This window comes from Sander vitreus, chromosome 16, assembly GCF_031162955.1.
Source record: "Sander vitreus isolate 19-12246 chromosome 16, sanVit1, whole genome shotgun sequence".
Taxonomy (NCBI): domain Eukaryota; kingdom Metazoa; phylum Chordata; class Actinopteri; order Perciformes; family Percidae; genus Sander; species Sander vitreus.
In genome coordinates, this window is record NC_135870.1 from 14,968,270 (window position 1) to 14,987,180 (window position 18,911).

Genomic DNA, 18,911 nt, shown 5'->3' on the forward strand with positions numbered 1-18,911 from the left:
CAAAGATGCGATTCTAGCTTTTGTTCGGTGAACGAGTTAAAAATAGACAGAGGGGGGTCTTAATTCGGTCTTCAGGTGGGCCACTATGGTCCCTGTTACGCACACCCTTTTTTAGTGTATGAGCGTGTACATAGCTGCTTATGAGAACACACAAAATCGTTGTCGGTGCGTGTCAGAGGCCTGTTTTTCTTGTTATCCTCTGCTTGCTCAGTCTGCCAAGAGCGCGCGTTCCTCCGTTTGCAGGTCACGAGGCTGCAGACAGCATTCCTCTCAGTCAACCCTGTTTCGAGACCCCCACTCCCAGTGCAATGGGGACACATTGGTGAAGAAGGTTTTATGTGTGTAACAAAGGTGAACATTTTGCGTTCACATCAGCCAATGAGGTTATTTATAGGCCTTTGTTAAAAAGAACCTCCCCGGTGGGTTGCGCAATGCATTCCGTTTTGCGCGCCGCTGACAGACTGGAATATTCCACACAGAGGATTGGCCTCTCTTCTGCAGGACAGCTGTCTCTCTGCACGGCGAAAAAACTATTTTTGACAATTGTTTGTTTATTAATTGATGAAATGGGGCTTTACACGTATGGATATTTTGTACACCTACAGGACAATTTAATATCCTTTATATGCTACGTTATTCACATGTTAGGCTGCCAGTTTCACCTTGTAAGTCAAACAAGCACTCTTTATTTTTTTATACAGGCATTTTTCATAGCTTGTACTACATCATACCGTATTGTAGAAGCATATGGAGCACATGAGAACGGGTTTATGGCTATTTCTGTGCAGTCAGAATAATCAGGCAGCCAGGCAAACTGCCCTGTCTTTCTTTGTATGCTCAGCCTTTTTATTCTGACGGATTGTTTACTGAATCAAATAAGGTATCCTTTGTGCTTTGTGTTTTTTTTAATCTATGGGTACACCTGCTTATTCAAGGATGTTTTAAATTAGTAGTACTATATTTATTTTATTTAAAACGTTGGCTTTTCTTCTTTCGAGGCTTTTCTTTTTTCTAGCTCTTAAATATGTGCATGCATTATTAGTGTAATACACATTATGGTTTGTGATCTCTATACATGGCAATTAATATTATCCCCTGTCTGTGTTTCTGAGATTTTTAAATAAATAGAATATACCCTCATTTTTATGTTTTATTGTTGTGGAAACTGAATCAAGTTATTGCAATTTTGAAGTTTAAATAAATGTTTCCTTTTTTTCTTTCTTTAAAACGGTATTTGAGCCTGTCATGAGACAGACACACTAAAATACACAATAGACATCATTCATGCTGCAGGGTAACATTTTTTACACCGATTTCTTTTTATAGGTGAAACTCCCTTTTAGTTATTGTAGTAAATGTGTGTATTCTGGCAAAAAAAATACTTAAGATGACATGTTTTCTTAAAATAGTCAAAGTAAGGACAGTGTCAGCTCATCCTCTTAAAGGAACAGCTTGCACAAATTTTCACCAGAAAATAGCACTTGTGCTACAACCTGGTACAATGCATCTCTCCTTGTTCTAATACAAGGTTAATGTGAACTTCTGCATTGTCCCTGTTTAAATAAAATACATTACAATTACTAAAGCAATAGTAATATTATATTATTATTAAAAATAAAATTTTTGTGTATTCTGATTATGTAGGCTCATTCTCTATGATCTCTCTTCTGACACCCACTTTAACTGATTTCTGTAATTATTATCGACTTGGCTGAAACATATTTCCAAACCTAATGTTAAATATAATTTTATTGCATGTACTGTGTTCATTGACATTCTCAATCATCCATTTTGTTTGATATCCAGTAGTTGCTTTTGGTCATTACCACACCTGGCTCAACCATAATATATACACACACACACACACACACACACACACACACACACACACACACACACACGTTTTCTACAGAAAGGTAACATACCATAACTCAGAATTTTATCTTATGGGACGAGAAAAAATTGTTCATCCTGACGCCCCAATTTGTGATGTCACTGCTGTTTTCAGCCATACAGACTGGACAGAGAAATATGATTGACCTATTGCAATACCCCTGGGGATTCAAAATGGCTCACATTAAAAGGAAAATACAGGAATAAACATGGTCAAATAATCTGCTTTTTACCAGATTGGTTGCTTGAAGTTTCTGTACCTCATATTTATATACACACCTCATATTTTGGTTTCTCATAAAGACAAGTGGGCATTTTTGGTCAATCATCATGAACATGAAATCCCATGTATATTAGACTGGCATTTAATGAATTACCATTAAAGGAATATTCCATATCGATTCAAACAGCCACTCCTGGCAATGAAAAGGGTGTGCAACTCAAAATAAAATACATGCAGACTATATATAATTGAGGAATCTGAGAGAAGTGAGGCAGCTGGTTTATTACTTGGTATGTTATCATTTGTGTCATCTAAAAAATAAGTGGGGCTGGCCTTTCACTGGTATACGTTTCTGAGAAAGCAAGTTCCCAAAAGTAAAAAGCTCTGATGGAGCTATCAAGGCCATACAATCATGACTTCGCAGATAACAATCCAAAGATCTTACTGTAATGATAACTGTTAGTGTTAACGAAAACCTGCTGACTTTTTACATCAGCAAGTAAATATGTTCAGTTTTATTTCACACGCACACCTCTGTCGATGGAGGCTGTACTTCAGATTGAGTGCCCACCCAGAAAATGAAACATGCTATAGAGGGAGTAGCAGCAGCCAGACTCAACGGCTCCTCGTGTGCAACTCACTATTCTTACCCAGTGATGCTTTCAGTGAGAAGACTGATAATAGGACAGGAGAGGAGTGTACGGGGTCAATTGGAAACAGCTTCAATGTAACAGGAACAGGAAGTGGTGAACAGAGCAAGCTACCCGGTAAAACATGAGGCTTGTCTGTTTCTCTCTTTTGACACTGCCTGTACATCATCTCAGCCTTTCCAAATATAGATTAATCAGGCTTTGCCATGTATTTAACTTAAATCTGGAGGAAGTATCTTCAGTCCTGTCCTGCCTGGCACCTGTTTGATTATTTGAAGGCGAAATGACACAAAACCGTGCTGCTGGGACTGCTAATGGTACCACAAAAAAGGGAGAGGAACTTAAAATTGTGATAGTGGGAGATGGAGGCTGCGGGAAAACGTCTCTTCTGATGGTTTATGCTAAAGGTGACTTTCCAGAGGTAAGAAGTGCTTCCATGCCATGTAATGTACCTCATCTCTTGATACTGTATATTCATTTGTTCGTAAAGATAGTTTTTTTCTTACCATATTTGAGACTAATAATGTTTAAACTGATCTAAATCCTTTTCTCAATCAAAATGTAGTAAAATACAAATGTGAGCTCCACTCATAGGGATCACTAATAAGATGTTATAACTAATACATATACAGTAGCTGTGTCATAAAATGGACATTTTTCTCTTGTGTGCCAAAAACAGAAATATGCGCCATCAGTGTTTGAAAAATATGTCACCACTATCTCTCTTGGAGGAAAAGAGATACAGCTCAACCTGTATGACACAGCTGGTAAGATTCTTGATCAAAAATCACCATCCTTGATTCTTTTTTTAGTACATTTCACATGATGTGGAGAGACCACTGGATGGAATACAATAGAAACATTGTGCAGTTGAACAGCACTCACACACAGGTCACAGGTCACCAGAAGGGGAAACTATTTTATAGTTTTATATCTTTTAAGATTTTTAAGTTCAGACATCTTCCTACTTTAGTCCTTATCTTAATGTTCTGAAACTGACACAGAGGAAGTGGTGAAGGTCGATGTGTTCGTCAGAGAGCACCATCGACGACATCTTTCAGGAACTGATCAACTGTTTGCATATCAACTACTTATAAGCTGTTAGGGAACCAAATTTAGGGCAAGATTTTTTTAACCTCATATATAAGTGAGAAAAAACTAATACATAAATAAATAGCAAATACATAATAAATAAATATTTTAGTTATTATTAAATTATTGTATTTTTAGTTTAGCCCTTGACCAATAATAGAGTCAGACTATTAAATATTGTACTAAATAATATTGCTATTTACAATTGTTTACAATGTTTACAATATACTAACATCTGTTTAAGTCAAGGGCTGGGTATCAAAAAAGTGCCATGTACTAAAAACTGTAGCATTTTGTTTTAGTGGTACTTAAATTAAGGTATTGATTTGGCACCAGTGTCGATTTAAACAATACCCAGCTTGACTCCAAACTGCTGTGCTTTTGTGGGGCATGAAACATGAAGTTCATATTGTTAACGGAATCGTTTTTAAAGTCATTTCATTTCCAGGAAAACCCATGACAGCTTATCGTTTGCATTATTGCAGCAGGGTGCCTTACATCAGCGTAAGAGGAAGCTGAGGCCAGGATGTGGTTTTATACAACCACCCAAACTTTGTGACATGTGTCATATCTTTATGTTCAGGCTGTTGCATCCGAAGCAGACCAGACTTTTTGTTTAGTCAATAAGAATTGTTATGTACAGTTGTGTGCACAGGTTTACATTTACCAGCTAACATGTATTGTGTGCCTTCTTTCTTTTAGGACAGGATGACTATGACAGACTGCGTCCGCTTTCATACCAAGACGCCGATCTGATTTTAGTCTGCTTTGATGTGACCAACCCCACCAGCTATGAGAATGTCATGATAAAGGTAATACTTTCTGTGGTACATTCACAACGTGCCAAGTTACAATTTCAGGTTTGCTGTTCAAATTCAGTTTGTAAATGATTGTTGGAGTCTGGTATGTTGGAGTTGGCTGCATTCTTTTAGCTATGATTAACTCATGCGACTGAGCCTGCATGTGGACATCGACCCCCTTGTGCATGCAGGTGTGCTGGGACTGTCTCTTTTCTGAATGCTTTCAAAGACTGTGATCCTGAAGAACAAAGTCTGATGTTACAGTTTTTCTCAATTGCTAAAACACAATTTCTGAAACCTTGCTCCATTTTCTGAAAACATTAAACCCAAAACCTCATCTTCAAGCACTATTTACAAAACCCCTGACTCCTCTCGCAAAATGAAACTTTAAAACAAAGTGATCAAAATGATATCAAGCAGTCAGTAAACAATACACCAAAAAATAGAAAATACATTATTCAAAACATATAGTTCTCAGGGAGAAGTACATTTTTAATCTCAAAACAAATTTCATATTTTTCCGTCATTGTCTTTTGATGAACGAAAACATGTTCTATCATAGTATGTCAAAATTGATCCGAAATTACTACTCTGCTTTGCTCTTTGCAATTTTGTTTGTTCATCCTCCTCCTTGTACCCCTATTTTTACAGTACTGTACCCTGCATCTCACAAACTTGTCCTTTGAGTCTGTGATACTGTAATTCTTGTAATTCTTTGTTGATATAAACCTGCAACCAGTCCAAATCTATTGAGCAGTCAGCACTGTTAACAAATGGTAAGCACAATGTTCAGGGCCATACAATTTGTTCATTGTACAGTATACAGCATACAATGCACTGTACTACAGTATACAATACTAAAAGGGACAAAAATCCTCTTCGTCCTCCTCTTCCTCTTTCTTGCCCTCCTCGTCGCCCACCTCGCATACGCACTCGTCCTCTCACATTGTTTCTTCTATCCATTCTCAGACGTTCTCCTTCCCACCTTCAACAACCTGTTTGCTCTCTGAACTGGCTTATACTGGTTGTGTCACATCATTTGAAACAAGTGAAATCAGTTTTGAGTAGTTGTGTTCAATCAATGCCATGTGTTCTCTATTTGTATTTGATTGTTGCCACTTGTGTTTACCAGTATGGATGACATGTGCATTAGAGTGCAGAATGTGTTTTGAGAATGTGTTTAGAGTTTTGCTGAAAAGTCTAAGTGAGATCTGCAAATTGTGTTTTACCATGTGGAATGGTTTAAGGTATTGACAACAGACTGCACAATTAGCTAAATGAGTTCAGGCAACTGAGAACTTTGTTCAGCCAATGGGTTTTAGTGTTTTAGCAATTGAGAAAAACTGTAAAAAGAACACACATACAATGCCTCAGATCCTTAAATTCTTACTCTGTTTACCCAGTGGCACCCAGAGGTGAAGCACTTCTGTCGGGACACTCCGGTCATCCTGATTGGCTGCAAGACTGACCTCAGGAAGGATAAAGAGTGTACAAGGAAGCTCAAGGCCATGAATCAGGATCCCATCACATACACACAGGTAAAGCAAGAAGTGTGCAGACATTTAGGGATCTATAAAAACTTTTGCATGAGGTAACGGGAAGTACGCTACAATTTGATACAATGAATCAATACAACAAATCTCTTCTAAAGTTGATTTATCATCTTATAAAGACTAATTCTTTGTGTTAATGTTGGGTTGGTCTGGGATGTAGGGTGAAGAAACACGGCAGCAGATGAATGCAGAGCTCTACCTCGAATGTTCAGCAAAGTATCAGGAGAACGTGGAAAACATTTTCAGGGAGACCACCATAAGAACTTTAGCCTTCAATCGAAAACAAAGGAAACACAAGAGGAAGAAGAAATGTGTCGTTTTGTGAAGTCAAAACAACAGATTCTTGAGGACTCCACAGGCTAGATTTTTTTGAAAACCACTCATTCACATTGAAAGTGGTTGGACATTCGGAGACTAAAGATGCTTGGTGTCCTAGACAGATGTGGAAACAGCTGTATGACCACTGGTTCAGACATAAGTCTGGGCCTCACTGAATCATCAGCCCTTTACTGAAGAAAATTACATAACAGGAAAGACAATTTTGGAAGAAGAGAGAGTGGTATGCTACTTGAAAAGCCATCTGTGAATATATTTTTACTTTTCTATGAGACATTTTTTTAGTATTTTTATATATTTTTCTGGTTTTTGTTTTATTGAAATGTATAGCCATCTGTTGGAGAAATTTGAACAGTTAGTTCTTGTGTTGTCAGATTTTTCCAGAGGTTTTGTAATGCCAATCGATTTCAAATGTCTGAATCTTGTTTAAAAGCTGCTGGTAGATAACAAATTCCCCGACAGAATAGCTGGTGTAAATCAATGTATCATGGTACAGTAGCTTTAACAGGCTTGAAAGATTTTGTTGTTGTTGTGATGAACAGTATCAGCTCATTTCCAGTAAAACAAAACACTGAACTAGAATTTGTTTTGAAGCTGTGTCAACTTAAAGCTCTTACCTTTACCAACAGCGCCCACTACTGTTGGAAATACTGAATGCCTGCTATGGCTGCACAGTTAAGGTATTTCCACAATTCCCACACAGTAAGTTGAAGGAACACTGAAATACATTCAATTACTTTTTATCTCATTGCACAAGAAACACAGAAATAGCAAAACAATTTAATTAGGTGTTTAATTCATATATTTTTTACAACAATGTACACAGAATGAGAAATTGTTAACTGTCTTGTTACTGATCTCAGGCACAAGTTAGTTTTGAAATGAATGATGAAAACATTGTTTCACATTAGCTACATCATAAAAATGAAGAAATCAAATTTTTTTTTTTTGTGTGCATTCTGGCAGCTCTCTCGCATCAAATGTAACACTTTGGTCAGTAACTCAACGTGCTTTAATGTTCCCTCAATAAAAGTGATACATAAATATTGGGATTCTCTTCAGCATGATTGCTTTCTGGGAAATGACAAAAACAACACTACCATCCTTACATTTTTCTAAATAAAAATACTTTTTTTTGTTGCTGTTACAGGCTGGAGGGAGAACCAGGCATTACAGACCAGACATTTCTGAAAAAGCAAAACAAAAAGACCCTACTTAACAAGCATGAAACAGGAACCACACGACACTACAGTGAACTACAGCAAAAGCTCTAGGTTTGGCCGTAAGTTAATTCATACAAATATTTTATTTAGTACGTTTATTGGAATTCCAAAAATCCAGCACATTTTTAATCATCATTCTGTACCTTAGTCTTACAGTACCAGCGCTAATAGCAGCATTTGGTGATAACACATTTCTGCAACATCACATAAGGGGGAACTACCAGCATATTGTTGTTTCAGCACAGTAATGATACATCTCTGTGCATGACTTTGTGATACAATGTTTAATAGGCTTGAAGGAAGAGTTAGATCATTAGTGAAACATGATAAACATTACAACTTGTGAGCATTATGTTAATGAGAACATAAAAGTGTAAACGTTAGGGCCGAGTTCCCATGAAACCCCCCTTTAATCCTTTGAGGACAGTACAAATTGTTATGTCTGTGTTCATGTGATCGAACCAAGTTTTAACATTAGATCATAAAAAAAAAGTTATGGCTTTTGTGACCACTGCCTCAAGGGAGAAACAGTGTAGCCTTCCCTTGTAGTCCTTACTTTTTTTTGAGGAACTAGGAAAACAGCAAAAAAACAGAGCCACAACTGACTCAGAAAAAGACACCAAAAGGAAGAAAAAATCCGAAATTGAAGGACACCCAGGAAGTATCAGGTTTATGTTTTGTTAAAGTTGTCGACCTACAAGTCTTAGTAAAAAAAAATACTGGTTAGCAGTGAAATAGCACAACAGGAGGAGTTAAGAACTACACATAAAAAGTTAGATAATTCAAGAAATGAAGCGCAGTGCCAAGATGAACACGTCCAATTTTGTTCAAGCCAGAGACAGTTGGCCCAGCGATACTTCACAGAAGTATCAAGAACATGACAGACGACGGTCTTTAAAAGGCAAACTATATTCTGTTCTGTTGATCGATGCTACCACCTGCCCTCTTTTAGTTGCATATGATTTGAACAAAAGGCTCTCCGACAGATTCATGCGCTGACACAAACACCCAAATAAAAACACATTCTTCCCTCTCACTTTTTATGTACAGAATATAGTGACAAACTGTTCCATCTATCAGGTGAACAACACTGTGTTGAGACTGACTGTGCAGCAACATCGACGACAAGTCATTTGAAAGCAGAAGCCTGTTGGCCAGATACTTTGGCTGGACACCGCTGCCATCAAAGCCTGAGAGAAACAGTGGTTTCAGCTTTGTCTTCTCCCGGCCTGTAGTGTGGGTCAGTCTATCAAGCGATTGTGCGTGTTGCTTTAAAATTACTGGCCGTTTGTATGAATCCGAGGAGTTTTTGTCTCAGTCATTTTTTTGCACCTTTTCCTGTTTTTTCTGAACCTTTTGATGGACGACTTTTACGGTAGTGAGAAAATTTCCCAGGAATAGGACGAGAAATGTCAGTGCCAGCATAAATACCTGGAAGAACAAGGGAAAAAAAGGGGTTTTATTGCTAGACGAGTCATGTAATGCCATTTCTTTTTTAAAAACTAGCTACATCTGGAATTTGAAGTGTTTAAGGGCTTGGACATGTTACATAGGTAGGGATAGCATTCTTTCAAACACTACACCAGACTTTATCACAGGCCATTTCAACCAAGAAATCGAGTTAAGCACGTGTGCCGCACAAGTCGGATGCTGACAAACGTTCCCTGCCCATCTTTGGACTTGCCAAACTCATATTACCAAACCCTGGCCTGAATATGGCCTCAAATGTGCTTGTGTGTACACTTCTTAGATACAGAAACACAAATTAGTTTAAAAAAAGAAACCTGTCAAACCTTTTCCTTTTAACCATTTAAGCAATGGATTGGCCAGTGTGATCCTTACCTGCCACTCCTTACAGTCCTCACGTCCTCCCAAACGAAACAGGGTCACCGAGTTGTAGAGCTGCCAAAACTGCAAAGGAAGAGGAGGCATTATCTTTCATAACGTTGCCGCACGCGCTCGATGCACAAGCAAATTTCGCTTTGATCCACATCCTTCTCCTCAGTTGATACGGTCTCTCAAAAATGCTCTTAAAAATAATAAATCTCTGTTTATGCACTTAATGCAGATCAAACAATGAATGCTGGTGTAAAATACATTGCCAAGTGCAATGTCCTCCTGATTTTAAAATATTTGGAATAAGGCGATAAAGCTGTAATTTGATATTAAACAAAAGTAGAAAAGAGACGAAGAAAGGTTTTGACTCACGTGGCCAAAAAAGAGGAATGGTAAAAGAAAAGTGAGGCCTCTCCACATCCAGGACTGGAATCCCTCTGTGGAGACACAAAACTGTAACAGTGACCTTGGGACAACATGACACAGAATACTACACAAATGGTCGCTGCAGTCAGTCAGATATGGTTTGACAAGCAAATCGACGGAAGTACTCAAATTACGCCGACATCTGCTTGGCAGCCATTGATGTTAACAACTGTCTCCTCTCACCTTTACCCTATTTCTTCTAGACATGGTGTTGCAGATGGCTCAAAAGTTCAAACGATTGAAATGACTACTGCCAAAAATAGCTTACAACTCACCCACTGTGAGGTCCAGCTGATTTCTCTCTCCCAAAGCTCGCAGCCTGTATAAGCAGCCACTCTGGTAGTAATACTGCAGGAACTGAACAAAGCCTGGATGACAAAAAGACAAAAAGATTACAGTCCACCCAACACTGTAATGTGATGAACAATTAAGTTTCCATGATCTGATCCATATCTCAGTACTGGAAAGGAAAACTACTTTTTAGGACTAGCATTAGCTTATCAACTCATAAAATGGAATAAAACAAAACAAAAAATCAACAGCAGCCTGTAATGTGACGTTTTGTACACTGAAATTGGGTCATTATGTCCTTAAAACAAAAAAGAGCCACATCATCTCCGTTTAAGCTGCATTTGTTAGTTGAAGCTTTTTTTTTTTTTGTAAATGAACATCGGTCTGTTTAAACATTTGACTCATGACCCAAAACCCCAACCAGAGAGCCCCAACATTAGTTATCACATCATGAGTCTACATGACTGATATACTACACAATGCTTGTAACCACCAGTGTTTGTGAATAGACTTCACTTCTGTATTCTGAGAAGAAATGTTCACAGAAGAACTGTTGTATTATAAAGGCAACCATTATCAGCAGGCTCGCGGTCAAGTATCTCCACCCAACCTCTCTGATCGACAGTATAGTACGACTCATGCTAAAAATTTAGCTTGAGCCATGATTCATGTCCTTAATAAGATATTCATACATCAAGATTCTTATGTCTAATTAGGTCTACTGAAATTAAATCAATTCAGTGTCAGCTATTAGTATGAGGAAGGTTGTGTTCGCCTCCAATAAAAATATTTTTAATCACACCGAAATGTCCAGCAACTACATGTTGGTTTCAACATTTCACTGTTGTGTAACACACATGGTGCTGCAGGTAATCCCTGACCTGCTCTTGCCTTGGTCTACTATCATACCTTATGGTGACAGATTGACAGCATCTGAAGCAAGAGCACAGTCTAAGTGGAGTTTTGAATTCTAGCATAAACTGTTTATGTTATTAGATATTTGATTTAGATATGGGTTCTGTCATCCGTTTTGATTTTGGTATAACAATACAGATGAAAAACCTAAAACTAAGTTAATTCTCTTATCGCCTCTTTTTTATATTAGCAAAGAGCAGCATACAAATCATTCAGGTAGAACTTAAACGATCAGTCAGACATTTAGATGATTGACAGAAAGTTCTTCAGCAACTATTTTGATAATCGAATAATTGTTTCAGTCACTGTAAACTGAATATCTTTGGCTTTTGGACTGTTAGTCAGACACTTTGAAGACTTGAAATCATAACAGACATGTTTCACTATTTTCTGACATTCTATAGACAAACTATTAATTAAATCAAGAAAATAATTGTCAGTTTAATCAGAAGAAGAAAAAAAATTGCAGCCCTACATTCAGGTATTAATTTGGCTAAATAGCAAATACATTATGTATCAGAAAACAAAAATGCATCTGTAACAACAATTCTCCTTTATCTCCCACAGCTGGTGTCTGCAACTGATGTGGTCATACTGACTGGCAGCACATGGCAGAGTGCCTTTAAATGTCCCAAAGTGTGGCTACACTAGACCAAAGTCAACGAAAAAACATGTGATATGCAATGTTTGCTACAAGGTACTCACAACAAAAGGAGGGACTACATGTTCCCTGTTTTAACTACCGTACACTACCAAACAACCAAAGGAAGAAGTTACTGCTGCTTTATGAGGATGCACCAACTCATGTTTGGGTAGGCCCAAATACTAAAATACTGAGAAATGGTCCCACCAAACAGACAACCCAAATAGATTCAATGAGCAGATTCAAAACTGGATGCAGATTTGATGAAATTACCTCAAACCCTAATCTGAAATCAACAAAAAATGTTTCTGGTTATGACCCAAACAACATTATGACATCTTAAAACACCATACTGTACATACACAGCAATGTAACAAACACACATTTTGTTCCAAGTCCAGTGAACAGATTAAAGTCTTACTCTGGTAGATGGAGAAAGCGAGGAACTGGCTTCTGAACATCTGATACATGGGCCCCTCTGGCCTGTGAAAAAACAGAAGGTTAAAGCTAAACCAAGCAACTGTAGCCCTTATTGTCTTAACAGTCGCTAACCTGCACGTGTTTGTACAAAAGTTGAAAATTATGACGGCTAAAACAATGTAACACCAAAGAAACCAAAGACAAAAACTCACCAGGTGAGCATCACTCCTGACAGAAAGGTGGATACATAATGGTGAGACACCCACCAACCTTTGATCCTAAAAAGAGAATAGAAAGAGATTTACAATTGTATACCCCAGAAATTCAAAATACTACTCCTATCATAGAACAATTGCTCTTGTGGTTTTACTTTACAGTTTCAACAAATAGCAGTAACATCACAACACACCTGGAGCCATTGCTCATGAGGATGCTTTCCCTTATGGTCAATGTGCAGTAGTACCACACCAGCAGAAAGTTGAAGATTTCATCAGTGACTCTAAACAAAATAGAGAAAATAAAATAATGAGCCACTCTCTGACTTTTAATAAGTCAACGAAAATAATGATTGAGGGGGAAAAAGTGATCTCACCGACAGTTGAGAAAGAATAGGCAGGTTATTGCTCCAAACATCAGGATTATTGTCATGTAAAGCTTGAACTTCTCATATTCATCTTTGTAGGCAAATCTATATGAATAAATGGAGGTAAAAAAAAAAGAAGATGAAACATACACAACTCCAAATACCAAACCATACTTTTCACGCTGTCCTTAAGGCTGACAACTTCACGTACTTGGCCTGGTTGCTAAGAAGCGTTACGTTCACATTGCCCAGGACCAAATTTAGGTACAGCCTGAAAAAACACACAAGAAACCTCATAAACAAAGACAATAATTAAAACTCATTGTTTGTAATGAAACATGAAAAAGTACTGACCCGTTTTTCTTTGGCAAATATGCTTCCATATCAAAGAACACATTTTCTTTATCTTTAATTTGTGTTTTGATGTCTTTTATTAGTTCCAATTCTTTCTTGTCACATGTTTGTGAACACCTGTGGAGAGAAGACAAAATGAGGTAATGTCCACAAACAAAAGCACAATAAATGGAAAGATCACTTTTTTAAGACTTCCACAAAACCAGGGAATCAATTTCCCCCCAAAAAAATGTCTTTTAAACAGGCTTTGCCACAAATAAAATGATAAACAAGTGTACCGACTGTAGTATAAGCTAGTTTTCCATCCTGATCAGAGAATACTTACTTCGTCAAGCTGCGCCTGAGGTCTTTCAGGCATTTTCTCTGTTTACTGATGGCGCTGCTGCATGTTGTCTGAAGATTGGTGAGCTCCTCAAGTTTCTGTCTGTATATTTTGTGAGTTTCCTAGTTATCAGACAAACACGCAAAGTGAGTGGAGAAAATTTGTTAGGACAAAAATGTATATTCTGATGAACCCCCTCCCTACACATCCACGACAGGACTTTTTCTTTTACAAATGTAGTATTTTTGGGATCATGTAATGTGGAACTTTTAAGAACCCAAGACCATAGAAGGTTAATCTTTGTTAAAATACTTCCACAATCAAAGTTTCATTTCATCACAGAAATGGGAGAAGTGGTCCAAACAAAGGTGTTTTGTCATTGTAGGCCTGCTTGAAAATGTGTTTTGGGGAGTGCTGTTCAAATGTACTGTATCATAATACTCGCTACAAAACTGGACACTGAGAAATGTAATAACAGTAAGATATCCTAACCTTTCAGAGATGAAAAACAAACTTGACAGCTAATCACACTACAACTTGATGTTTCTATGTATATCACATGCTAGTTTTCAGATACCAATGCTGTTAACATACACATAGCCAAATATAGGGATGTATTCTAAAAGGTTTACCACAGGCCAATCAACAGTGTGTTAATCACCAAGCCCCTTCAAACCCACAGACCCTAGAGTTAGGACTCGATGCACAGATGTACAAATATACAATCTGAAAGGAAGCAACTGACTATGGATGGGAGGCGGTTTATGTGCAGGTGAAAATTTTACATTTGTTAGTCGCTAGAACATGTAACCTTCCTTTAAGAAAATCCCCGATCACTCTGACTGTCACCTTCATCATCTTTCCCTACGGAGCAGCTCCAGATTTTACATTTTGATGGCATCATAGGTCCACGTCTGATAACGTAACCGACATGAGGAGAGGTCGTGCCACGTAGCTAACCACAGACCACATTATACTATATAATACCTCAAAGTGAGCTGTATTGTATTCTTTGTATTATTGACTTATTATAATGTTTCACGTTAGCTAGCGAACGTAAGCTAGCGTGGTAATGATGAATGATGATGCATTCAAGACCACATGATTTACTCAAGCAAAGCAACAGCGTTAAGTTGCCTTTACGACGTCTGAGTAACTTTGGTAGCAATAATTTAATATTAATAAATCGCACAATACTACTGTAGTTAGCTAGCTAGCTAAGTTACTAACGTCATAGCTGCTCATTAGCCGCCTTTCACACTAGCAGCAAGCCGGCTGCTAACGTTAGCGGCTGTAAAACACAGATGTTACAGTAAAGTCAAAGCTAATGATCATCCAGTAAAACATATTCCATCCCTTAGATATCGCTACCAACAGCACAGTTATTGACTCAAAGCCGCGGCCACGACTGAGCTGAGAATGAATGACGAATAGGAAAGAGCCATCCAACTAACGTAGCCACGAGAGTAACGTTATCGGCTGTCAGTGCCATCCACGACACGCTACAGCCAGCAATGTACCATACATAATGTACGTTACTCGTTTTAATGTTGTCTGTCACCTGTAATTGTTGATATTCCTCGTCAATTTCCTCCCACTCCGTCTGAAACTTTGGTTTGGACATTATGGTACAGTAGCTGATGTAGCGAGGGGGACGACTACACAAGCCTTCACCCGAGTAGCTAGAGTATCTCCTCACACTCTCGTGTCTGGCTGTCCACTCTAGCTAAGTTTTTTTTAACTCGGCTGCAGGGAGCATGCGCACATCGACAAACGACACAGAACCATTGGTTGAACCTGAAGACACTATAATAAAATAAAAATAAAAAATAACAACAAAAGAATTAAAAACGATGTAGGCATTAGTTGGGCCTCCTCGACACATTAGAATATAACGTTAAATTTACTTTCAATTTAATTAACACTACACCAACTACAGTACACAGTGCTGTTGCTAGGATACAGCGAATGCTAGACTGTGTCGGTAAGACACCGGTTAGTAAAGTTTACTGCTAGCTCAGCTGTCTAACATGTTTTCTTAATTTATTCGGTAACGTTAGTTAGCTACATAGCCTGAGTTTACAGGCGGATTGAGTTTAAGTAAGTCATCCGCTTGGACACATCCCTAAGGTAAGTAACGTTTCTTTTCTTTGAATGAGTGTTTGACATTCTAATTTGGCCGGTGTTAACTGACCTGCATTGAAAGAAGGACAATGTAGAGTTGTTCTCCTTTCCTCCATTGTTAATAGTCTAACCTGTACAGCTTCATGGGTGTAACCAATACATCCATGGGTGTAACATGTTATTTATGTTATAGGGTTTTCATCAAGCTACGCCTGGCCATGCCATATTTTAAAACATCTAAAAAAAATCAGCCATTGTCAACATTGCTGGTTAAGTCCCAGAAATGTGGACTAAGGCACACAGTTTTCTCTGTCAATGGAAATGAATACACTGGAGAGTGGCAGGACAACAAAAAGCACGGTGAGATACTTTTTATGTGAACTTCCACTAAACTATACAGAGACGTTTGTGAACGCCTGTTGATGAAGCATAACATACTTTGGCTACAGTACTATAGCTAAATGTTTATTTTTTAATTTTTTTCAAGGAAAGGGAACTCAGGTTTGGAAGAAGTCTGGTTCCATTTATAATGGAGAGTGGAAATTTGGAAAACGTGATGGATATGGTACCTACAGTGTGCTGCTTTCAGAAACAAAGGAGTATACAAGGAAGTACTGTGGTGGATGGAAAAATGGAAAAAAGCACGTATGTATTTGATATACTGTTATACATGTCATGCACACTGTAACATATAGGTACACTCTGTGATATATTTTGCATCGTTTTCGATCTCTTTAGGAGTATGGGACGTACTTCTACAATAACTCAGCCGTTTATGAGGGGGAGTGGAGTGAGGACCATCGAAGTGGCTGGGGAAGGATGTACTATGAGAGTGGAGATATCTACGAGGGAGAGTGGCTGAAGGATAAGAATCACGGACAGGGCATCATCCGATTTGGTAAGAGCACTTTGCTATACACACATAACAAAAAATAATCTAAAATAGATAATAGTTTAATGGGACAAGATGGTAGATTTTAAAATTTGGCTTTCCAACTTGTGTCCAAGCAAATGGAAATTGGTATGAAGGCGCCTGGCGAGATGGCAAGAAGAACGGAAATGGAAAGTTCTACTATTCTGACAAAGGCCAGCTTTATGAAGGCTTTTGGGTGGATGGAGTACCAAAATGTGGGACCCTGTCTGACTTTTGGAGGAATGAAGCACCGACACCGACAAAGTATCCAATTCCACCGGTATAACATTTTTACTCTTGCTACTCTTGCAGCGTTTACAAGTGGTCTGTCATCACTTATGTGACACAATCAAATAACCATGGACAACAAAGCACTTTTACAATGCATTATTGTGGATTAAAATATGAATGTATCTTTTTTTTCTCAAGCTACACCTGGTGGATATGCAGTTGGTATTAAGGGAAGCCCAGTCAGCCTACCTTGAGAGGATCAACAGCAAGTTTCCACTCAACAACACACTAACAGACAACGAATAAAAAAAGAAAATACATGGACTATTGGCATTCAGCATGTTCAGTTCTGTCAAAAATATTTGCACCCAAATAGTTTGTTCGTGTCTGTGGTGCAAACCAAAAACATCTATTGATATTTCCAATGAGTTGAAAACAATAGCGATATAATTTAACATGTTAATTCAGTTTACTACTAACACAGATGATTAAACACTGTAACTGTCATAATAAAAAGCTTGCTGCTAACTCTAATTACATATAATAGATCAGCTCAGTTCTAGGGTTACTAAAACATTAGACTACATACATTAAGAAAATACCTAATGATATGCCTAGTTACTGAATTCACTACATTAGACCGACTTGATACTAATGTACACACATAATCAAAGGTTATGTGATAAATGTAATACTAGTATATGGCAATATCAAAATGACACATCCGTTTATTTTCTCTTATAAGGACTGATCAAATATTAGCCATTACTGTATTTTTTATACGCTGCACTCTGACAATACTCATACCCTGAGATGAAAGGATCTCCTCTCTACCATGCCATCAGCATCCCACTTTCAACTTTCACTTCAGAACTTCTACCTCTTCCAATACAAACTTTTAACTCATAAACATAAAGATTGATCAATTTCTCTAAATTGTTGAGATTAAAACCCTGGTTAAAATAAATGTGAATTAACAGCTTGATTGAAAAGCACTCCATGAGTATTCTGAGTAAATTATGAAAGCAACATGCTAATTCAGGATATGTGAGACAAGTAGAGTGCTTAGGCTCAACAAAATGAAGCACAGAGGAACACTAATGTCTAATGTAGACAAGTAATCCACAGATGTTGAAATGTGAGTGGGATTTCTTTAAAAATCTCATGAGGATAAATGACAATTCACCATCAGATAGGGCTGGCTCAGTTGGTTATCTGACATAAGAGTGATGATAGGTGAAAACTGATATGTATATGTCCACTTAAAGTGCCCATATTATGAAAAAAACACATTTTCTGGGATTTGAGGTGTTCTTTTGTGTCTCTGGTGCTTCCACACGCATACCAACTTTGAAAAAAATCCATCCATGCTGTTTTGAGTGAGATACGGTTTCTGAATGTGTCCTGCCTTCAGTCTCTGGGTGAGCTGTTAAAAATCGGCACGGCTTGTGATGTCACAAGCCGAAACAAGCTGGCTAGCCGCAACCGTTAGCTCGTAGCATTAGCACGCTAACGCTAGCATGCTACCTCGTTCTCAATAGCAAAGCACTGCTACAACACACACAAGTTCACCATAATCTACAAAAGAACTACTTACATGTGCGCCCTCATTTAGAAGTCTCCCAGCTAATCCTGCCTTGTAACTGACCAAAGTTGGAGAAACAGCCTTTCTTTTACTGTCTATGGAGCTAGCTAGCTGACATGATCTACATCTGAGCTACTGCATGTGCGAGTGCAATCAAAGATAGTACAGAAGAAGAAGAAGAAAAGAGGTCTCACTCTGTAGCTAAAACAGAGACCAGGTGAAAAGAGGATCTGCAGCAGTGAGAGAGAGCGGTGCAGTACAACAAAAATATGGTGTTTTTTGAAAATTAAACCATGTAAACCTATTCTGGTACAACCTTAAAATACAATTATGAACCTGAAAATGAGCATAATATGGGCGCTTTAAAATGTTGCATTTGCAAAATGGTGTGACTTGCTTAGCCTGTGTCGATAATTGCAAGTACATTTCATAGATAACAGAGATATTATGTTCTCAAATAGTACATTCAAATTATTTGTGAAATTCTCAAACTTTGAA

The 18,911-nt window shown here is 37.9% G+C and overlaps 3 protein-coding genes across 3 annotated transcripts; 2 read left to right on the forward strand and 1 right to left on the reverse strand.

Moving 5' to 3' along the window:
- The first annotated feature begins 2,718 nt into the window (after nt 1-2,718).
- On the forward strand, nt 2,719-7,883 carry rhof (ras homolog family member F). The gene is made up of 5 exons (XM_078271103.1): nt 2,719-3,187; nt 3,446-3,533; nt 4,561-4,670; nt 6,062-6,196; nt 6,372-7,883. Exons 1-5 carry the CDS (start codon nt 3,050-3,052, stop codon nt 6,534-6,536), a joined length of 636 nt encoding a protein of 211 aa, XP_078127229.1. The 5' UTR covers nt 2,719-3,049; the 3' UTR covers nt 6,537-7,883.
- Nucleotide 7,884: 1 nt separating this feature from the next.
- On the reverse strand, nt 7,885-15,204 carry tmem120b (transmembrane protein 120B). Its single transcript, XM_078271101.1, has 12 exons — nt 15,122-15,204; nt 13,564-13,682; nt 13,239-13,355; nt 13,096-13,155; nt 12,894-12,989; nt 12,711-12,800; nt 12,514-12,579; nt 12,303-12,364; nt 10,308-10,400; nt 9,979-10,043; nt 9,613-9,681; nt 7,885-9,201 (listed from the first exon to the last, which is right to left on the reverse strand). Exons 1-12 carry the CDS (start codon nt 15,182-15,184, stop codon nt 9,085-9,087), a joined length of 1,017 nt encoding a protein of 338 aa, XP_078127227.1. The 5' UTR covers nt 15,185-15,204; the 3' UTR covers nt 7,885-9,084.
- Nucleotides 15,205-15,389: 185 nt separating this feature from the next.
- Nucleotides 15,390-17,328, forward strand: morn3 (MORN repeat containing 3). The gene is made up of 5 exons (XM_078271102.1): nt 15,390-16,044; nt 16,172-16,329; nt 16,423-16,582; nt 16,693-16,877; nt 17,027-17,328. The coding sequence occupies exons 1-5, from the start codon at nt 15,828-15,830 to the stop codon at nt 17,132-17,134; spliced, it is 828 nt and encodes a 275-aa protein (XP_078127228.1). The 5' UTR covers nt 15,390-15,827; the 3' UTR covers nt 17,135-17,328.
- Nucleotides 17,329-18,911: the final 1,583 nt, after the last annotated feature.

Bases quoted from the DNA above. Each gene is read 5' to 3' on its own strand.
- rhof (XM_078271103.1), top strand. From the start codon at position 3,050: ATGACACAAAACCGTGCTGCTGGGACTGCTAATGGTACCACAAAAAAG. The intron at 3,188-3,445 runs GTAAGAAGTGCT...TGCCAAAAACAG, and splicing joins CTAAAGGTGACTTTCCAGAG to AAATATGCGCCATCAGTGTT. The intron at 6,197-6,371 runs GTAAAGCAAGAA...TCTGGGATGTAG, and splicing joins ATCCCATCACATACACACAG to GGTGAAGAAACACGGCAGCA.
- tmem120b (XM_078271101.1), bottom strand. From the start codon at position 15,184: ATGTCCAAACCAAAGTTTCAGACGGAGTGGGAGGAAATTGACGAGGAA. The intron at 12,580-12,710 runs GTGTGTTGTGAT...TTCTCTTTTTAG, and splicing joins CTCATGAGCAATGGCTCCAG to GATCAAAGGTTGGTGGGTGT. The intron at 9,682-9,978 runs GTGAGTCAAAAC...CTTCCTTTGCAG, and splicing joins CATTCCTCTTTTTTGGCCAC to TTTTGGCAGCTCTACAACTC.
- morn3 (XM_078271102.1), top strand. From the start codon at position 15,828: ATGGGTGTAACCAATACATCCATGGGTGTAACATGTTATTTATGTTAT. The intron at 16,045-16,171 runs GTGAGATACTTT...ATTTTTTTCAAG, and splicing joins GCAGGACAACAAAAAGCACG to GAAAGGGAACTCAGGTTTGG. The intron at 16,330-16,422 runs GTATGTATTTGA...CGATCTCTTTAG, and splicing joins GGAAAAATGGAAAAAAGCAC to GAGTATGGGACGTACTTCTA.